Source organism: Onychostoma macrolepis, chromosome 04 (assembly GCF_012432095.1).
Source record: "Onychostoma macrolepis isolate SWU-2019 chromosome 04, ASM1243209v1, whole genome shotgun sequence".
In the NCBI taxonomy this organism is placed as follows: Eukaryota; Metazoa; Chordata; class Actinopteri; order Cypriniformes; family Cyprinidae; genus Onychostoma; species Onychostoma macrolepis.
Window position 1 is genome coordinate 5,055,886 of NC_081158.1, and position 21,590 is coordinate 5,077,475.

Genomic DNA, 21,590 nt, shown 5'->3' on the forward strand with positions numbered 1-21,590 from the left:
ATTAAGACATGACAACATGAACAAAGCCCAAAATCAACCACGACACTTGCACTGTGTTTATACAGAAATTGTAAACTGAACTGAGATAATATATGAAAATATAAATATCATACAAATATTATACCTAAAATATAAATATTATACAAATTATCCAAATGTTATACCTGAGACCACTGTTAAAGTTTATTGGTCGATCCATAGACGTGTCACTCTTCACAGACACACAGCTGGACTCTTCTTCTGATCTTTTCTGATGAACTGAACTAAAACAGAGAGACATAAAAGTTCATCCTTTAAATTACTGTAACAACTCAACTACACATTTATCCCTATCAAATACACTTTAAATAGCACTTTATAGTCTCTCATTGTCACACTTCCCGTGGAACGGGGAGACATGGAGTTCTTGAACATAAACTGATCTTTAATGATAATATTGACAGGGCATCCAATGAAGAAAGACATTTAACAGCGGACGTGAAGACAGGGAAACACAGGGCTTATAAACAGTAGGAAATCAAACGAGGAAGAACAGAAACAGGTGAGGAGTAATCAAACACAGCTGGAAACCCATATGAAAAAAAACTGTATGATTCATATACAGTAACCATATATCTTCCTTACTTAAATTGGCCAGAATTACCTTCTGTGTTTCATGCAAGTCCAATATATGTCCTATACAAAATCAGACCGATTATGGCCACTTTCATATTAAAAAGCACACATGCAACATGTAGGGATTTTTGTGTCATATATGAAAACTGCATAAAATCTTATGAGTTTTACATGAAAAGAGTATGCAAAGGTGTATGGTATTATTAAAGAAAATATAGGAAATTACTGATATTCATATACAAATCATTTAAAGTTCTTATATTGAATCATATGCTAGTCTAATTGAAGTAATATAGGATTTATTTACATTTTGTGTCATTTGTTTATATGTATTTCTTACAGATTTCATATTGTTTTAATAGGAAATTGTGTGCCTACTCTTCAAGCTTTATATGTTTCTACTTAATTACTCATATTACAGCAATAATATTACTATAACTCTACATATAATTATCATACATGATTTCAGTCAATATTACAATATATCCACATTTACTAATCATATATGATTTCAGTCAATGACGTACACAAATTTGCAATGGAACACTTTTATTTCAACTCAGTGACAATGAAATTATAATCCACATGAGTAATTTAGAATTTCAACATGATATCAAACAGAACATTGCTCAACTAAATACCTTGAACAGTAAACACACACTGTCATGGCCATCAGTCATCAAAGAGCATTAAGGTTTCCGGATTTTTTCTTTCTTTCTTCTTTCCTCTAATTTCAGTAAGTTTGGCATTGATGGCTGCACCAATGCTGGAGGGCACCACATGAGGCCACTTTTGCAATGTTGCTCCTGTGAGACAAATAAATAAAAGGAAAAACATCGCTCTTGTTAGAAAGCAAGGTGGCCCACAGATAATTACTACATATCAAGTTAGACAACTCAACAGCAGCATGGGGTGGTGGGTGGTCTAGTGTTTAGGGGTCTGGGCTTCCAAATGGAACCCCAGAAAGTTGTAAATTTTATAGGGATTATAACAAGACAACTTAACATAAATTTACTCCTAGTGGATCACTGTGGATATAATAATAATAATAAACCCGTAGTGCGGCAATATAATATGGATCATAGATACTCAATTTACAATTTTCTGAACTGATTTGAAACTTACTGTAGATAGCATCCACTTTCATTTTGTCAAGAGCCTGACGTTGTGGCCCAGAATCCCTGGATGTTCCTCGAAGATTGCTCACAAGGAGCACATCAATTGGGAACACTGCTGTCAGGAGTGTTCTCACAAAACAGGAGGCAGAGTTTGCATTCTGGGCCACAGCCCAAGCCAGTCTGTCAATAAATACATTAGATCCAGGAGATATTTCCACCTGTTTTACGAAAACAATCTATTATGCAGTGTTGCCAAGGGCTGCAATAGTTTTATATAGATACTGATTACCAAATGGTTCATTGAAAAGTGCAGAATTCATTGACTAATTAAAGTAGTACACTACCTGTTCTGTGGATACTGCTTTCGGTGGGGAGGGCTGTGGGAGAGGGTTGTGGGGTGGACTGTGTACGCTGTGGCAAACCCTGTCCACCTTCCAAGTCAGAGCTGACCGGCGGCGTTGACGAACATGGAGATTTCAGGGCCATTTTACGTCATTAATCAGATTTGGTAGCTCTAGCAACAAAAATAAAACAGAAAAAAATATCATATTCTATATACTCTTATACCAATTTACCTACTCAACTATCTCCTGTGTGTACATATGGCAATGCAAGCTGATGAATTCAATGTCAATGGTGCGTTTTACAAAGCCATGTAATACCAAATGTTATAGAGGTTGGATAAGTTTCAGGTTTCTTGTCATATACTTGATAAAAATGCAGTTACCAATAATTATTATCATTACCAATTATTAAATTGTTATTCTCAACTTTACATAAGTTAAATAATATTATTGAAACAAAACAACAGTTCAACAATAATTTAAAAGTCTGAAGCGCAAAGACTGTGAAAAATGTAAACCACAAAACAGTGTGATAGCTGATTGCATGATTCAACACAATAGTAAAATAACTGCAATACATGCCTCTAATAAGCATTGTTCTTAATTTTTCGTTGTCATTTCTCAATTTTTCGTTTTCCTCCTCCATGTCTTTCAGCTTCTTCTGAGTCTCTGTCAAGGTTGTGACTTGATACTCATCAACAATCATTTGGGCAACATTTCTCTGTGGTTTGGGAATCACTGTCCTTTTCCTTTGGGTCTGTCAAGGAACAAGAAACAAGTGTAGGATTTCTTGACCTAACATGAATCCAGTGAAAGTGGATAAAAATATTTTCCATGAAGGTCTAGAGTTCTCAATGTACTTGTAATGTCTGAAGAGCTCTTTACTGAGACTAGACCAAACATCAATGGAGAAATCCATTCATTTTTCAAAAACATTAATTTAAGCTAGAGTGGTATCCAGCTACCAGCTATGAAAAGGTTATACAATGGAAGTGTGCCAGTTAAGATGGCATCATCAAAGTAATGCTTACTTTTACAACTACTAGGCTAAAAATGTTATTAAATGTGTGTGACCCTGGAGAGGATACGGAGATGACATGTATTTGTCTTACCTCTATAAATGTAAACAGATTGACAAAAAATGACTGTACAGTATAGGATGCGAAGTGATAGAATCTGAAGGGGATGGAGGCAGATCTCAAGGAAGATCTTAATGCCATCCACATTTTGGACATAGTCAGGTGCAAAAACAAGTAGGTTACTTTGTTGTCTTGCTATATACACTTCCGTTGCATAGCCTGTTTGTCACTGCCGGTTTTACTGTTCTAATCTTTTTTTTTTTTTTTTTTAAGTATGCAAACATTTCAACTCAGTACTTAAGTATATGGTGTGTGATTATATGCTTAAAATTCATTCAATGACAGTTGAACAAACAGTCTTACCGGTGTATTCTCCACATCAGTTTCATCTGAATCTGTATATCTTGATGGCGGGACTGAGGTCCTTTTCTTAGGCAGTGGCTTGTTCCTTTCATCAGACTCCAACCCCAGAAATTCCTTAATTTTAGCATTAGTATGATATCGATTGTCTGAAAAATAGTTCAAAGTGGGAGCAGAGATCTGATTAAGGCACTACACAGCAAAGAAAACTATTTTAAATTTACTGCATGTAATTATTACTGTGCATATGATTGTCAATGGTACTTACACAACTGCCATAACAACTTTACACATCACAACAGCTTCACATTATTTATTACACCTGACACTGTAAAAGAAATGCATTACATAGGTCTACTTACTGCTCACAAACTTAATAGAGGCCATGCACTGGCCAGCCATGTTTTGGCTTTTTCCCTTTCTGCCACTCCACAGCAGCTGAATAGTCAGTTTGTGGGTATCCATCGTCATCCACCTTGGTGTCATCATATCTACGTATGGCATCGGTTTTCACCTCGCTATACATCCCAGCATCCTCCCACTGTCCCACTGGACCACTGCAAACTTTCTCATCACACCTAGGGAATTAAAAGAGGCTTGCTTGTAACTTAGTCAATTTATATTAATGCATTTAAGGCTGTTTCATTATTCACATGGTGTCTTGCGAGGCTGATTGACATAATGGCAGACATAATGCTAGGCCAACTTGTGTCATCTGCATGCAAGTTAGCAGCAGAGCTTGTGGAAGATAAGTACAATAGATAATATATTATAAAAGTAGCATGTTAATGTTATCGGTATAATACCAATACAACATAAACCAAAAATAAATTAATCCAGCTAACGTTAACGTTCGTTAGCTAAATTAAATACACGAAGCAAGCTAACGTTATGTCAAGATTGTTGCAGATAATTTCTGGATACGGCTCAGTTAACGTTACTAGCTGGTAAAGTTAGCAAACTAACTCATGCAACTGTTGTCTGATAGGTTAGCATTATTCGAAAAAAGAAAAGAAAAAAAACGAATACTTTGCTTATAAATTGCTAAATACACAAACCTGAATCAACACCGCTGTCTGAGTAATCATTACAACAAGTGAAAATTATTCCTACCTTAGGCTCCTGGTGATATTACTGAAGAAATCAATGTCCAGCAATCTCTGAGAGCTGTTGACACAACGTCCCGTTTTAGCGCTCTCCGGGTGCTTGACTCGTCCAATTGAGCTCGCGATCTGCCTTTTCATTGGATCCCGCGAATTAGTTCAAACATCAACCAATCGGCGTGTTTTTATATTATCTTTTACATGGACTTGACTACACGGGTGTTCAGAAAATAGACTCTTTTTTCAATTATACAGAACACGAAAAGCGTATTGCTTTCACAATTGCCAAGAAGAAGAAAAAGATTCCTCATCGTTACACGGACCAGGTGGAAAAAAGGTAAAATATATATCAATATATATAATATATGTAGATAAGGTTAAATAAGATAGAGAACAGGGTTGGAAATTAACGGGTGCTTGTGTCAAAATGCCCCACAAAATTAAAAAATAAAATAAAATAAACAACAACAACAAAAAGCCCAAAGAAAATCAAGATAAATAGCAAAAATTGGCAAATTAAATTAAATCTATGCCTAAAATTAAATCTATGCCTAAAATTATGGCTGTCACGATTGCATTAATGTGAAAATGAATGAAAATTGCCAATTCGTGGAATCATTAGATCTGCTAATCACATTGCTTTTACATGGTTTTATTTATTTATTTTATTTGCCACGCTCATGACGGCAATTCCTCAACGTTTTCTGTGTTCTATTAATCGACAATAATAATCACTATTAAAATAACAAGAGCAATAATCAACAATAAGGATTTTAATATAATTTTGCAACCCTATTACTTTTTTATGTAAAATTTATATAAAATTTTAAACAGTTTGTTATTGGAAACAGTTTAACGTATTCTGATTTATTGAATTAACTGGTTTAATTTAAATATTTTACATTAAATACAAAATGGATGCAATTATAAGGTGATTATCAAGTTTGCCCTTACAAATGTAAATAATGGCCCTGGAAACATTGCCTCCTAATGGAAAAGTTCATTTCTGACCCTGGTTGAGAACCACTGATCTAGAGTAATGGTAGTCTATAGTTGTGAAGCTGTGTCTTTCATAATGTTGTGTCTGAAACTGTAGGAAAATCGAAAAATATCTACATGACTTGGAAGGGGAAACTTTCCAGAGTGACACTAATGATGTAAGTCCTAAGTAAGAAAATAATTCAGACATTTAAAAAGGAAAAGTGAGGCTATTGGGGGGTATTGTAAATTGATGTGCAAAACATTTTTTATAGGGCCTAATTAAAAGGAAGGGTTTCTCATATTTTGAAAAGAAAATCAACTTTACCTGTACCGTTCTGTTTCCTTCCTCTTTTGTATATTTCCTTTTACCCTGTCTTAGAATGATGTTTCGCACTCACCAAAGGGGACTGAAGAAACCACCCCCACAGATACAGGCCCCCAGGTAGACATTTTGAAGTAAATGGTATTAATATTTTTATATAAGCCTGTTTTTTTTTTTTTTCACTTAATTGAATAATGTTTGTTACCTCTTTTAGGACAATATACTGTTACAACAAAAAACCACAAAAGAGTCACCATCCATAGAAAAACAGGTGAGAAGATATTTGGATACTGAAAATTACCAAAGGCTATTCTTTTGAATTTTATGAATTGATGTATTGCCTTCTTTTAGGATATGTCACACCTCCCAAAAGGAAAGAACAGCCACAATCACCAAACACTAATGTAAGATTTCTTCCTTTGAAAATGATAAACTCTTAATACTTGATTCTGTATTTCTTAACATTCCCTTTCATATTCACATTTATTAGTTTGTTTTGTCCCTCATCCAGGTCAATCTACCACTGAGGACAGAGCAGCCTATAGCCAGAGAAATACAGGTAAACATGACCTATTTCTATTTTAGTTAGATTTCTATACGGTTCTATTGCTATATTTGCTATTGATAATTCAAATTATTTATCTTAAAAAGTCTTGTTCTTTTTAGGATGACAGCCCTAAGTCACATTCACCAGAGACTTCAGAAGATGGGACTTCATCAGAAGTGCAGGTAAATAAGAAAATTATCCCAGACTATGTGTAAATCAGGAATGTTGTATGTAATTTAGGTTTACATTGTGTTGTAGGTACATTGTCCGTAAATGTGTAGCGACAACTGAATTTGAGATGAGATGCTTAATTCAGTACATAGCATAATGCATTGTTGATGAGTTTAAAAATAAGAATATAAACATTTAAACTGTAACTTATTTCTTTTGGTACACACTTTGATTATGATCACTCCTATTTTGATTCTTTCCCATTTGTTACAGAATATCAACCATGCCGCTTCAGGTTCCTCAAATGACCATGTCACAGATACCAGTTGGCTGAACATCCTCGCATTTTCCCTGAAGCACAATGTAACAGGGGCTTTAATGGAGGACCTACTGAAGCTGTTAAGGTTATGTAGTGGGGATGCTGCAAGCATCCCACGTAGCAAGTACATGCTAGAGAAGGCGTTTGAAGATTTTGTAGACAAATCAGAATGCCATCATTATTGTGGTGCATGCAGCTCTTACATTGGCCTTTCAGTGTCTAAGGACAGTGAATTAAAATGTCAGATTTGCTCATCAACACAAACTGTGAGACAAAGTTTAGAGTTGGGCCAATTTTTTATTTGTATACCTTTGAGGGATCAACTTAAAGCTCTTTTGGAGAATGAACCTATTACAAACATTTATAATGACCAAAACAGAGATGGAATAACAGATATTTCAGATGGGAAGTTGTACAAATATCTGAAATCAGTTAGTGATTCTTTCTTTACCCTCTCATTCAATTGTGACGGAGTGCCTGTGTTCCGGTCATCTAAATTCAGCATCTGGCCCTTATTATGCTCGGTTAATGAAGTAACCCGAGAGGAAAGAGATAAAAATGTCATACTATGTGCCTTGTGGTTTGGGTCATCTAAACCATTGATGACTAGCTTCCTCAAACCTTTTGTGGAGGAATGCAAAAGTCTTGAACAAATGGGAGTTCAGTGGCAGGATCCGGTAGATCACTCAGTCAAAACTGCAAAGGTCTATGCATTATGTGCTATATGTGATGCTGTTGCACAACCTTTACTGCAAAATTTCAAACAGTTTAATGGAGAATATGGGTGTGGGCACTGTCTTCATCCAGGTGTTCAAGTGAAAAAAGGCAATGGGACTGTGCGAGTGTATCCTTGTTTGGAGGAGATGCCAGAACTTAGAGATCACAACACAACTGTGCAAATAGGTGAGATTGCCAAAAATAATGAACAGAGCATTTTGGGTATAAAAGGGCCATCTCCAATTGTGGACTTGCCCCGTTTTGACCTGATCAATGGCATGGTACCTGATTATATGCATTGTGTGTTACTGGGGGTTTGCCGGCAAATAGCCACTTTATGGTTTGATTCCAAAAGCTACAGTCAACCATGGTATATTGGTTTGAACACTGCAAGAGTGGATGGAAATCTTTTAGCTATCAAGCCTCCAAGCATTTTTTCCCGAATCCCACGGTCTATTGTTGAGAGAAGGTTTTGGAAAGCTCACGAATGGCAGAACTGGCTTTTATATTACAGTTTGCCAGTCCTGAAGGGGATACTTCCAAACAAGTATATTTGCCACTGGGCTTTACTTGTGGAGGGTGTGAGCATTTTGCTAGGTTCAGACATTAGCCAAGAGGATATTGACCATGCTCATGAGGCTCTTGAGCTTTATGTTAAATCAGTTCAGTCTTTGTACGGCGAAGATCAGATGACCTACAATGTGCATTCACTCCTGCATTTGACTAAGAGTGTTGAGAATTTGGGTCCTCTCTGGGCCCAGTCTGCTTTCATGTTTGAGAACTACAATGGCTACTTGCTCAAGCAAGTGAAAAGCAGTAATGCAGTGCCTCAGCAGCTTTGCAAAAGGGTAGCATGGTCTCGTGCATTGCCACGCATAGCTAAGGCCTGCTCATCTAATGATGTCTCACCTGAAATGAAATCATTCTACACAGAAATGACTTCCAGTAAACATCATGTAAGGAACTATGCTAAATATGACAGGGTGACTGCACCTGGAGTGCCAAAGATTAGGCCGGTGTCTGAAAATGATATGAATGCATTGCATGCATTGCTAGATGTACCCGGGAGCTCTACTGGCAGGTACTATAACAGAATAGTTGTCAATGGAGAGGTCATTCACAGCCAAACATACACAAAGACAAAGAAAAGGAACAACTCTGTTGTGATATTGAAAGATGGCAGTATATTCAAGCTTTCATACTTTCTCTGTGTCAGTGATGACCAACATCACCTATATGCAGTTGGCAAATTTGGAAATTGTACAGTGCAGAAGCTGGTTCGAGGATGTACTGTCAAAATATCATTGACCTTTATGAAGACTGTTCATTTTCCTACAGGATTTGAAAGAGCAGTTGACAGCAATGACATTGTGAGACCATGTGTTTACATTAATTATGAAACGTCTGGTCCTGTTGTTTGTGAACAAATCAGGACATATTATTGTAAATGAATGAAGTTGACTCAAATATGTTTCTAGATCAGTGATCTAAAATTATAAAAATTGAGGGGTTAAAATCGGCTGGAATACAATTGACAGAAAGTCATTTTGTATATGTGACATGAACTCTGTTGGTGGTGATTTGCATAAGAATTACTTTGACATTTTGGAAAGCTTTATGTTTGTAGGTAAAAAAAACTGTTGTATATACTAAACTTAGTACTGTGATAAAGTAATTGTCAAAATGAAAATTAAATCTGGTCATATAGGATTTGAAAGGAAAACTATATTGATATGTGAAATATGTAACTGTAACTTGTAGAATAATAAAAAATTGTAATTAAAATGTGTGCTTGTGTGTGTAGTTTAAATGTTGTGTTTCATCTAAGGCTGAAAATCAGTATACAGATTATGACTATGATTGACTATAGACATAGGGCTCCACTTAGGACAAGATAAGAGCAAGGGCATGATTTAAGTACAGCCTTATCAGAATGAGCTTTATTGCCAGGTATGTTTACACATACAAAGAATTTGTTTTGTGACAGAAGCTCCACAGTGCAACAGAATGACAGCGACAGAACAAAACACAGATAATAAAAGAATAAAAATAGAACAAGTAAATATTACAATAGACAATTTTGTCAACCAGACAGCAACAGTTCAAAGAAGGAAACTGGGTAAACTTCACAATGTTTTATACACATCTCAAGAGATGTGGTGGACATTCATATTAAATTAGCATTCTTTCCTATGTTTTTACATCATGAAAATCTATAAGGCTTTAGTCATATGCAGGACATATATAACATATATGACTGAAAATACATTAATATTATGCATTTTGTATATGTGGTTTTGAAGCATATAATATTACGATATTCTGTTGGAACATATAAGAATCACAGGTGTTTTTAACAAAACTTTTCCACATGGGAACTGATCAGGAAACTAATAACCGAAACGGGACAGGAACAGGAACTAACCAAATAAAGGCACAAGAGTGAGGGAAACACAGGACATGGGGAACCAGGACTGGCACTCATACACTGTGTTTATACAAAATTATGAACTAAAATGCAATTAAATATATAATATAAAATGTCATGCTATAAGCATATTTTATACATATGTTATACCTGAGACCAGACCATGAATTGCCACTGTTAATCATTACTGGCTGCTCCATAGACTCTTCACAGACACACAGCTGGACTCTGCTTCTGATCTCTTCTGATGAAATGAAATTATAATCCACATGAGTAATTTAGAATTTCAACATGATATCAAACAGAACATTGCTCAGGAAAAAAACAACAACAACAAAATACCTTGAACAGTAAACACACAAGGTCATGGCCATCAGTCATCAAAGAGCATTAAGGTTTCCGGATTTTTTCTTTCTTTCTTCTTTCCTCTAATTTCAGTAAGTTTGGCATTGATGGCTGCACCAATGCTGGAGGGCACCACATGAGGCCACTTTTGCAATGTTGCTCCTGTGAGACAAATAAATAAAAGGAAAAACATCGCTCTTGTTAGAAAGCAAGGTGGCCCACAGATAATTACTACATATCAAGTTAGACAACTCAACAGCAGCATGGGGGTGGTGGGTGGTCTAGTGTTTAGGGGTCTGGGCTTCCAAATGGAACCCCAGAAAGTTGTACATTTTATAGGGATTATAACAAGACAACTTAACATAAATTTACTCCTAGTGGATCACTGTGGATATAATAATAATAATAAACCCTGTAGTGCGGCAATATAATATGGATCATAGATACTCAATTTACAATTTTCTGAACTGATTTAAAACTTACTGTAGATAGCATCCACTTTCATTTTGTCAAGAGCCTGACGTTGTGGCCCAGAATCCCTGGATGTTCCTCGAAGATTGCTCACAAGGAGCACATCAATTGGGAACACTGCTGTCAGGAGTGTTCTCACAAAACAGGAGGCAGAGTTTGCATTCTGGGCCACAGCCCAAGCCAGTCTGTCAATGAATACATTAGATCCAGGAGATATTTCCACCTGTTTTACGAAAACAATCTATTATGCAGTGTTGCCAAGGGCTGCAATAGTTTTATATAGATACTGATTACCAAATGGTTCATTGAAAAGTGCAGAATTCATTGACTAATTAAAGTAGTACACTACCTGTTCTGTGGATACTGCTTTCGGTGGGGGGAGGGCTGTGGGAGAGGGTTGTGGGGTGGACTGTGTAATACGCTGTGGCAAACCCTGTCCACCTTCCAAGTCAGAGCTGACCGACAACGTTGACGAACATGGAGATTTCAGGGCCATTTTTACGTCATTAATCAGATTTGGTAGCTCTAGCAACAAAAATAAAACAAAATCAAATATTATTCTATATACTCTTACCAATTTACCTACTCCACTTCCTCCTGTGTGTGTATATATGGCAATGCAAGCTGATGAATTCAATGTCAATGGTGTGTTTTACAAAGCCATGTAATACCAAATGTTATAGAGGTTGGATAAGTTTCAGGTTTCTTGTCATATACTTAATTATTGGTAACTGCATTTTTATCATCATTACCAATTATTAAACAGTTATTCTCAACTTTACATACGTTTAAATAATATTATTGAAACGCAACAACAGTTCAACAGTAATTTAAAAGTCTGAAGCGCAAAGACTGTGAAAAATGTAAACCACAAAACAGTGTGATAGCTGATTGCATGATTCAACACAATAGTAAAATAACTGCAATACATGCCTCTAATAAGCATTGTTCTTAATTTTTCGTTGTCATTTCTCAATTTTTCGTTTTCCTCGTCCATGTCTTTCAGCTTCTTCTGAGTCTCTGTCAAGGTTGTGACTTGATACTCATCAACAATCATTTGGGCAACATTTCTCTGTGGTTTGGGAATCACTGTCCTTTTCCTTTGGGTCTGTCAAGGAACAAGAAACAAGTGTAGGATTTCTTGATCTAACATGAATCCAGTGAAAGTGGATACAAATATTTTCCATGAAGGTCTAGAGTTCTCAATGTGCTTGTAATGTCTGAAGAGTTCTTTACTGAGACTAGACCAAACATCAATGGAGAAATCCATTCATTTTTCAAAAACATTAATTTAAGCTAGAGTGGTATATCCAGCTACCAGCTATGAAAAGGCTATACAATGGAATTGTGCCAGTTAAGATGGCATCAAAGTAATGCTTACTTTTACAACTACTAGGCTAAAATGTTATTAAACGTGTGTGACCCTGGAGAGGATACGGAGATGACACGTATTTGTCTTCTTACCTCTATAAATGTAAACAGATTGACAAAATGACTGTACAGTACAGGATGCGAAGTGATAGAATCTGAAGGGGATGGAGGCAGATCTCAAGGAAGATCTTAATGCCATCCACATTTTGGACATAGTCAGGTGCAAAAACAAGTAGGTTAATTTGTTGTCTTGCTATATACACTTCCGTTGCATAGCCTGTTTGTCACTGCCGGTTTTACTGTTCTAATCTTTTTTTTTTTTTAAGTATGCAAACATTTCAACTCAGTACTTAAGTATATGGTGTGTGATTATATGCTTAAAATTCATTCAATGACAGTTGAACAAACAGTCTTACTGGTGTATTCTCCACATCAGTTTCATCTGAATCTGTATATCTTGATGGCGGGACTGGGGTCCTTTTCTTAGGCAGTGGCTTGTTCCTTTCATCAGACTCCAACCCCAGAAATTCCTTAATTTTAGCATTAGTATGATATCGATTGTCTGAAAAATAGTTCAAAGTGGGAGGAGATCCGATTAAGGCACTACACAGTAAAGAAAACTATTTTAAATTTACTGCATGTAATTATTACTGTGCATATGATTGTCAATGGTACTTACACAACTGCCATAACAACTTTACACATCACAACAGCTTCACATTATTTATTACACCTGACACTGTAAAAGAAATGCATTACATAGGTCTACTTACTGCTCACAAACTTAATAGAGGCCATGTACACTGGCCAGCCATGTTTTGGCTTTTTCCCTTTCTGCCACTCCACAGCAGCTGAATAGTCAGTTTGTGGGTATCCATCGTCATCCACCTTGGTGTCATCATATCTACGTATGGCATCGGTTTTCACCTCGCTATACATCCCAGCATCCTCCCCACTGTCCCACTGGACCACTGCAAACTTTCTCATCACACCTAGGGAATTAAAAGAGGCTTGCTTGTAACTTAGTCAATTTAGATTAATGCATTTAAGGCTGTTTCATTATTCACATGGTGTCTTGCGAGGCTGATTGACATAATGGCAGACATAATGCTAGGCCAACTTGTGTCATCTGCATGCAAGTTAGCAGCAGAGCTTGTGGAAGCGAAGTACAATAGATAATATATTATAAAAGTAGCATGTTAATGTTATCGGTATAATACCAATACAACATAAACCAAAAAATAAATTAATCCAGCTAACGTTAACGTTACGTTAGCTAAATTAAATACACGAAGCAAGCTAACGTTATGTCAAGATTGTTTCAGATAATTTCTGTATACGGCTCAGTTAACGTTACTAGCTGGTAAAGAGCAAACTAACTCTTGCAACTGTTGTCTGATAGGTTAGCATTATTCGAAAAAAGAAAAGAAAAAAAACGAATACTTTGCTTATAAATTGCTAAATACACAAACCTGAATCAACACCGCTGTCTGAGTAATCATTACAACAAGTGAAAATTATTCCTACCTTAGGCTCCTGGTGATATTACTGAAGAAATCAATGTCCAGCAATCTCTGAGAGCTGTTGACTCAACGTCCCGTTTTAGCGCTCTCCGGGTGCTTGACTTGTCCAATTGAGCTCGCGAGCTGCCTTTTCATTGGATCCCGCGAATTAGTTCAAACATCAACCAATCGGCGTGTTTTTTATATTCTCTTTTTACATGGACTTGACTACACGGGTGTTCAGAAAATAGACTCTTTTTTTTCAATTATACAGAACACGAAAAGCGTATTGCTTTCACAGCTGCCAAGAAGAAGAAAAAAAGATTCCTCATCGTACACGGACCAGGTGGAAAAAAAGGTAAAATATATATCAATATATATAATATATGTAGATAAGGTTAAATAAGATAGAGAACAGGGTCGGAAATTAACGGCTTGTGCTTGTGTCAAAAATGCCCCACAAAATTAAAAAATAAAATAAAAATAAACAACAACAACAAAAAAGCCCAAAGAAAATCAAGATACATAGCAAAAAATTGGCAAATTAAATTAAATCTATGCCTAAAATTAAATCTATGCCTAAGATTATGGCTGTCACGATTGCATTAATGTGAAAATGAATGAAAATTGCCAATTCGTGGAATCATTAGATCTGCTAATCACATTGCTTTTACATGGTTTTTATTTATTTATTTTATTTGCCACGCTCGCGACGGCAATTCCTCAACGTTTTTCTGTGTTCTATTAATCGACAATAATAATCACTATTAAAATAACAAGAGCAATAATCAACAATAAGGATTTTAATATAATTTTGCAACCCTATTACTTTTTTTAATGTAAAATTTATATACAATTTTAAACAGTTTGTTATTGGAAACAGTTTAAAGTATTCTGATTTATTGAATTAATTGGTTTAATTTAAATATTTTACATTAAATACAAAATGGATGCAATTATAAGGTGATTATCAAATTTGCCCTTACAAATGTAAATAATGGCCCTGGAAACATTGCCTCCTAATGGAAAAGTGAATTTCTAACCCTGGTTGAGAACCACTGATCTAGAGTAATGGTAGTCTATAGTTGTGAAGCTGTGTCTTTCATAATGTTGTGTCTGAAACTGTAGGAAAATCGAAAAATATCTACATGACTTGGAAGGAAACTTTCCAGAGTGACACTAATGATGTAAGTCCTAAGTAAGAAAATAATTCAGACATTTAAAAAGGAAAAGTGAGGCTATTGGGGGTATTGTAAATTGATGTGCAAAACATTTTTATAGGGCCTAATTAAAAGGAAGGGTTTCTCATATTTTGAAAAGAAAATCAACTTTATATACCTGTACCGTTCTGTTTCCTTCCTCTTTTGTATATTTCCTTTTACCCTGTCTTAGAATGATGTTTCGCACTCACCAAAGGGGACTGAAGAAACCACCCCACAGATACAGGCCCCAGGTAGACATTTTGAAGTAAATGGTATTAATATTTTTATATAAGCCTGTTTTTTTGTTTGTTTTTTCACTTAATTGAATAATGTTGTTACCTCTTTTAGGACAATATACTGTTACAACGAGAGACCACAAAAGAGTCACCATCCATAGAAAAACAGGTGAGAAGATATTTGGATACTGAAAATTACCAAAGGCTATTCTTTTGAATTTTATGAATTGATGTATTGCCTTCTTTTAGGATATGTCACACCTCCCCAAAAGGAAAGAACAGCCACAATCACCAAACACTAATGTAAGATTTCTTCCTTTGAAAATGACCAACTCTTAATACTTGATTCTGTATTTCTTAACATTCCCTTTCATATTCACATTTATTAGTTTGTTTTGTCCCTTCATCCAGGTCAATCTACCACTGAGGACAGAGCAGCCTATAGCCAGAGAAATACAGGTAAACATGACCTATTTCTATTTTAGTTAGATTTCTATACGGTTCTATTGCTATATTTGCTATTGATAATTCAAATTATTTATCTTAAAAAGTCTTGTTCTTTTTAGGATGACAGCCCTAAGTCACATTCACCAGAGACTTGAGAAGATGGCACTTCATCAGAAGTGCAGGTAAATAAGAAAATTATCCCAGACTATGTGTAAATCAGGAATGTTATATGTAATTTAGGTTTACATTGTGTTGTAGGTACATTGTCCGTAAATGTGTAGCGACAACTGAATTTGAGATGAGATGCTTAATTCAGTACATAGCATAATGCATTGTTGATGAGTTTAAAAATAAGAATATAAACATTTAAACTGTAACTTATTTCTTTTGGTACACACTTTGATTATGATCACTCCTATTTTGATTCTTTCCCATTTGTTACAGAATATCAACCATGCCGCTTCAGGTTCCTCTAATGACCATGTGACAGATACCAGTTGGCTGAACATCCTCGCATTTTCCTGAAGCACAATGTAACAGGGGCTTTAATGGAGGACCTACTGAAGCTGTTAAGGTTATGTAGTGGGGATGCTGCAAGCATCCCACGTAGCAAGTACATGCTAGAGAAGGCGTTTGAAGATTTTGTAGACAAATCAGAATGCCATCATTATTGTGGTGCTTGCAGCTCTTACATTGGCCTTTCAGTGTCTAAGGACAGTGAAGTAAAATGTCAGATTTGCTCATCAACACAAACTGTGAGACAAAGTTTAGAGTTGGGCCAATTTTTGTTGTATACCTTTGAGGGATCAACTTAAAGCTCTTTTGGAGAATGAACCTATTACAAACATTTATAATGACCAAAACAGAGATGGAATAACAGATATTTCTGATGGGAAGTTGTACAAATATCTGAAATCAGTTAGTGATTCTTTCTTTACCCTCTCATTCAATTGTGACGGAGTGCCTGTGTTCCGGTCATCTAAATTCAGCATCTGGCCCTTATTATGCTCGGTTAATGAAGTAACCCGAGAGGAAAGAGATAAAAATGTCATACTATGTGCCTTGTGGTTTGGGTCATCTAAACCATTGATGACTAGCTTCCTCAAACCTTTTGTGGAGGAATGCAAAAGTCTTGGACAAATGGGACTTCAGTGGCAGGATCCAGTAGATCACTCAATCAAAACTGCAAAGGTCTATGCATTATGTGCTATATGTGATGCTGTTGCACAACCTTTACTGCAAAATTTCAAACAGTTTAATGGAGAATATGGGTGTGGGCACTGTCTTCATCCAGGTGTTCAAGTTAGAAAAGGCAATGGGACTGTGCGAGTGTATCCTTGTTTGGAGGAGATGCCAGAACTTAGAGATCACAACACAACTGTGCAAATAGGTGAGATTGCCAAAAATAATGAACAGAGCATTTTGGGTATAAAAGGGCCATCTCCAATTGTGGACTTGCCCCGTTTTGACCTGATCAATGGCATGGTCCCTGATTATATGCATTGTGTGTTACTCGGGGTTTGCCGGCAAATAGCCAGTTTATGGTTTGATTCCAAAAGCTACAGTCAACCATGGTATATTGGTTTGAACACTGCAAGAGTGGATGGACATCTTTTAGCTATCAAGCCTCCAAGCATTTTTTCCCGAATCCCACGGTCTATTGTTGAGAGAAGGTTTTGGAAAGCTCACGAATGGCAGAACTGGCTTTTATATTACAGTTTGCCAGTCCTGAAGGATACTTCCAAACAAGTATCTTTGCCACTGGGCTTTACTTGTGGAGGGTTTGAGCATTTTGCTAGGTTCAGACATTAGCCAAGAGGATATTGACCATGCTCATGAGGCTCTTGAGCTTTATGTTAAATCAGTTCAGTCTTTGTACGGCGAAGATCAGATGACCTACAATGTGCATTCACTCCTGCATTTGACTAAGAGTGTTGAGAATTTGGGTCCTCTCTGGGCCCAGTCTGCTTTCATGTTTGAGAACTACAATGGCTACTTGCTCAAGCAAGTGAAAAGCAGTAATGCAGTGCCTCAGCAGCTTTGCAAAAGGGTAGCATGGTCTCGTGCATTGCCACGCATAGCTAAGGCCTGCTCATCTAATGAGGTCTCACCTGAAATGAAATCATTCTACACAGAAATGACTTCCAGTAAACATCATGTAAGGAACTATGCTAAATATGACAGGGTGACTGCACCTGGAGTGCCAAAGATTAGGCGGTGTCTGAAAATGATATGAATGCACTGCATGCATTGCTAGATGTACCGGAGCTCTACTGGCAGGTACTATAACAGAATAGTTGTCAATGGAGAGGTCATTCACAGCCAAACATACACAAAGACAAAGAAAAGGAACAACTCTGTTGTGATACTGAAAGATGGCAGTATCTTCAAGGTTTCATACTTTCTTTGTGTCAGTGATGACCAACATCACCTATATGCAGTTGGCAAATTTGGAAATTGTACAGTGCAGAAGCTGGTTCGAGGATGTACTGTCAAAATATCACTGACCTTTATGAAGACTGTTCATTTTCCTACAGGATTTGAAAGAGCAGTTGACAGCAATGACATTGTGAGACCATGTGTTTACATTAATTGTGAAACGTCTGGTCCTGTTGTTTGTGAACAAATCAGGACATATTATTGTAAATGAATGAAGTTGAGTCAAATATGTTTCTAGATCAGTGATCTAAAATTCTAAAAATTGAGGGGTTAAAAATCGGCTGGAATATAATTGACAGAAAGTCATTTCTGTATATGTGACATGAACTCTGTTGGTGGTGATTTGCATAAGAATTACTTCGACATTTTGGAAAGCTTTATGTTTGTATGTAAAAAAAAACTGTTGTATATACTAAACTTAGTACTGTGATAAAGTAATTGTCAAAAATGAAAATTAAATCTGGTGATGTAGGATTTGAAAGGAAAACTATATTGATATGTGAAATATGTAACTGTATCTTGTAGAATACACTCTAATAATAAAAAAGAAAAATTGTAATTAAAATGTGTGCTTGTGTGTGTAGTTAAAATTTTGTGTTTCATCTAAGGCTGAAAATCAGTATACAGGTTATGACTATGATTGACTATAGACATAGGGCTCCACTTAGGACAAGATAAGAGCAAGGGAATGATTTAAGTACAGCCTTATCAGAATGAGCTTTATTGCCAGGTATGTTTACACATACAAAGAATTTGTTTTGTGACAGAAGCTCCACAGTGCAACAGAATGACAGCGACAGAACAAAACACAGATAATAAAAGAATAAAAATAGAACAATTAAATATTACAATAGACAATTTTGTCGACCAGACAGCAACGGTTCAAAGAAGGGAAACTGGGTAAACTTCACAATGTTTTATACACATCTCAAGAAATGTGGTGGACATTCACATTAAATTAGCATTCTTTCCCTATGTTTTTACATCATGAAAATCTATAAGGCTTTAGTCGTATGCAAGACATATATAACATATATGATTGAAAATACATTAATATTATGCATTTTGTATATGTGGTTTTTGAAGCATATAAGTCCCTTATGATATTCTGTTGGAACATATAAGAATCACAGGTGTTTTTAACAAAACTTTTCCACATGGGAACTGATCAGGGAAACTAATAACCGAAACGGGGACAGGAACAGGAACTAACCAAATAAAGGCACAAGAGTGAGGGAAACACAGGACATGGGGAACCAGGACTGGCACTCATACACTGTGTTTATACAAAAATTATGAACTAAAATGCAATTAAATATATAATATAAAATGTCATGCTATAAGCATATTTTATACATATGTTATACCTGAGACCAGACCATGAATTGCCACTGTTAATCATTACTGGCTGCTCCATAGACTCTTCACAGACACACAGCTGGACTCTGCTTCTGATCTCTTCTGATGAACTGAACTAAAACAGAACAGATGTATTCCTTTATGATTACAATCATCTTAATATGAAATTTTTAATGAAAAGCTCTTAGCTTTATGGTGTTAATGTTTTCAATAAATATTAGACAGCCATCTCATCTAACGTAAGTTATTTAACGTGTTACTCAAACCTGCATCCTGGAAAAAATTCTTCATCTCCAGATGTTTCTATTTTACCCATGATGGATCTGAACAGTTTGATCTCCACTGACTCTAGATGGAAGAGACAATCAAACACAAAAACTAAGCTAATCAAGCAGCCTTTATCAGCCTCATTTCGGAAGTTATTTTCTGTCAATGTGCGAGCTTTAATGCATCAGCCGCTACAGTTAATAACTAGAAAAATAACAGTAAACGAAAAAACTATGTGTGCTACAAACCAGTGTGTTAATGCTATTAATAATGAATTTAATAAATTACAGAGTGCGATATCAGGCAGTATAACGTACTGTTTTTGTACAGCTAACCGAAAGCAAACAACACCGGAAGCCTTATCAACTCAACATTTACTTTCACTTTCATTTATGAGGATAGGCGGCACGTATAGAGAATGAGGAGTTATGTCACAATCTTTTCACTCCGCATTGCATTTTGGGAAGGCGCCGCCATATTAGCAGGATACGCTATCCGTTCCCATGGTTACTTCTCATTCTCTATACGAATAACTGCTTATCTTTTGTTTTGTTTTTGTCTTTAAGTTAAACAATCATTAATTCTTCATTGTATCCTTTGCAGGGAAGAGAAGCTAATTTGTCGCATTGCATGATAATTAGATTTTTTTTCTCTTAGATTTTGTAGAATTTCATTCACAATGTTGATTTGATTACCGTGAAAACTGTCACCCGCTGGACGCTCGCTGCTGCTTCAGCCGTCATATTAAATTATCCAAATAAAAGTGTGTTCAACAAGCTCACGGAAGTCGATCCATTTCTTTGTTGGAAACTTTTAAATCACAAAAATCACAAAGTATAATTGTTGTCATTGTAAATATTAATTTTTCCATGGCCACGGAGAAGAATCAGAGATTGTGGATCACATTCAGCGACTCACAAACTCACTGTACTTTTTATATTTATTTCAACAAATGACGATCAAAATCAAATCCCTAGGAGCTTGTGAACAGTTTTGCAGCATTTTAAAATGCTGGTTTAATGTACCAAGACAGTGATGCAAAAAGACATGCAGGTGAGCCAGAATAATAACGCGACACATTTTCCTCCCTTTAGAAAACCGTAATGAAGAGAGTGCTTATGGATTAAGACAGTGATATTTAATGTTCATATTTTGGGCTCATCTGTTTTTCTGCACATATAATGATTTATTAGTGTGTACAGAATGTGATCTTTTATTATGTCTCGGTGCATTAAGCGTGTTCTTATGAGAGGAAAATTAATGTAAATAAATGCGTTGCGTTCACATTTTGAGCTTATATGCATATCTGCACATAGTATGCCTTACAATTTTGTCTTTATCACTGTCTTGGTACATTAAGCCACTTTAAGCATTTCAAAAATGCCCCTGTTCAAATTCTGCTAATTCACAAGCCTAGTGAGTGTCATACTTGCAAAGAAAGTAATGTTAATTATTAAAACAACAAAATCAAATCTTTCAAAAACACACAGAAATGTGATTATTTTATTGAGAGAGAGGCAGTGGGTTTAATCAGTGACATTAACAGATTTACTATTCGGTGTCTTCTCCGCGACCTGCTTCCTTTGGTGTTTTTACACAGAAAAAAGGCGAAAAAACATACTGCCTAATCCAGTTTTCTCTCAGAACGATGATCTGAGTTACTATTGCAATTCTCGATGCAGCATGAATGACATATAATGGTGACATTTTTCACAATCACGACAAAAAAATCAAATACTGCCCTAAACTCAATAGCGGAAAGGCAGCGCTATCCTGCAAGTATGGCGGATAAACAAAGCAGTTTCCCAGAACTCAACGGAGCGTTACGTCACATTCTCATTCTCTAT

General features: G+C 36.0%; 3 protein-coding genes and 3 long non-coding RNA genes across 8 annotated transcripts in view; 3 read left to right on the forward strand and 3 right to left on the reverse strand.

Moving 5' to 3' along the window:
• LOC131538364 (protein NLRC3-like) overlaps nucleotides 1-21,590 on the forward strand; it is a 230,206-nt gene that overhangs the window by 144,545 nt on the left and 64,071 nt on the right. The gene's annotated exons all lie outside the window — the stretch shown is intronic.
• On the reverse strand, nucleotides 1,287-13,982 carry LOC131538385 (uncharacterized). 3 transcript variants are annotated; one of them, XM_058772249.1, is made up of 7 exons: nucleotides 13,819-13,982; nucleotides 13,065-13,283; nucleotides 12,708-12,853; nucleotides 11,854-12,028; nucleotides 11,270-11,445; nucleotides 10,933-11,143; nucleotides 10,452-10,611 (listed from the first exon to the last, which is right to left on the reverse strand). In XM_058772249.1, the coding sequence occupies exons 2-7, from the start codon at nucleotides 13,276-13,278 to the stop codon at nucleotides 10,478-10,480; spliced, it is 1,056 nt and encodes a 351-aa protein (XP_058628232.1). In that variant the 5' UTR covers nucleotides 13,279-13,283; nucleotides 13,819-13,982; the 3' UTR covers nucleotides 10,452-10,477. The 3 variants fall into 3 exon arrangements, with proteins under 3 accessions (XP_058628231.1, XP_058628232.1, XP_058628233.1); XM_058772250.1 differs by having other exon boundaries at nucleotides 13,764-13,982; XM_058772248.1 differs by lacking the exons at nucleotides 10,452-10,611; nucleotides 10,933-11,143 and adding exons at nucleotides 1,287-1,421; nucleotides 1,741-1,951 and having other exon boundaries at nucleotides 13,065-13,982.
• On the reverse strand, nucleotides 2,225-4,318 carry LOC131538404 (uncharacterized). The gene is made up of 3 exons (XM_058772275.1): nucleotides 3,879-4,318; nucleotides 3,520-3,665; nucleotides 2,225-2,834 (listed from the first exon to the last, which is right to left on the reverse strand). The coding sequence occupies exons 1-3, from the start codon at nucleotides 4,018-4,020 to the stop codon at nucleotides 2,457-2,459; spliced, it is 666 nt and encodes a 221-aa protein (XP_058628258.1). The 5' UTR covers nucleotides 4,021-4,318; the 3' UTR covers nucleotides 2,225-2,456.
• Nucleotides 5,557-6,194, forward strand: LOC131538426 (uncharacterized). The gene is made up of 3 exons (XR_009270589.1): nucleotides 5,557-5,776; nucleotides 5,980-6,042; nucleotides 6,137-6,194. It is a non-coding gene; the product is annotated as an uncharacterized LOC131538426 (long non-coding RNA).
• On the forward strand, nucleotides 15,342-15,802 carry LOC131538427 (uncharacterized). The gene is made up of 3 exons (XR_009270590.1): nucleotides 15,342-15,400; nucleotides 15,481-15,534; nucleotides 15,643-15,802. It is a non-coding gene; the product is annotated as an uncharacterized LOC131538427 (long non-coding RNA).
• On the reverse strand, nucleotides 18,682-20,104 carry LOC131538417 (uncharacterized). Its single transcript, XR_009270578.1, has 3 exons — nucleotides 20,061-20,104; nucleotides 19,743-19,824; nucleotides 18,682-19,591 (listed from the first exon to the last, which is right to left on the reverse strand). It is a non-coding gene; the product is annotated as an uncharacterized LOC131538417 (long non-coding RNA).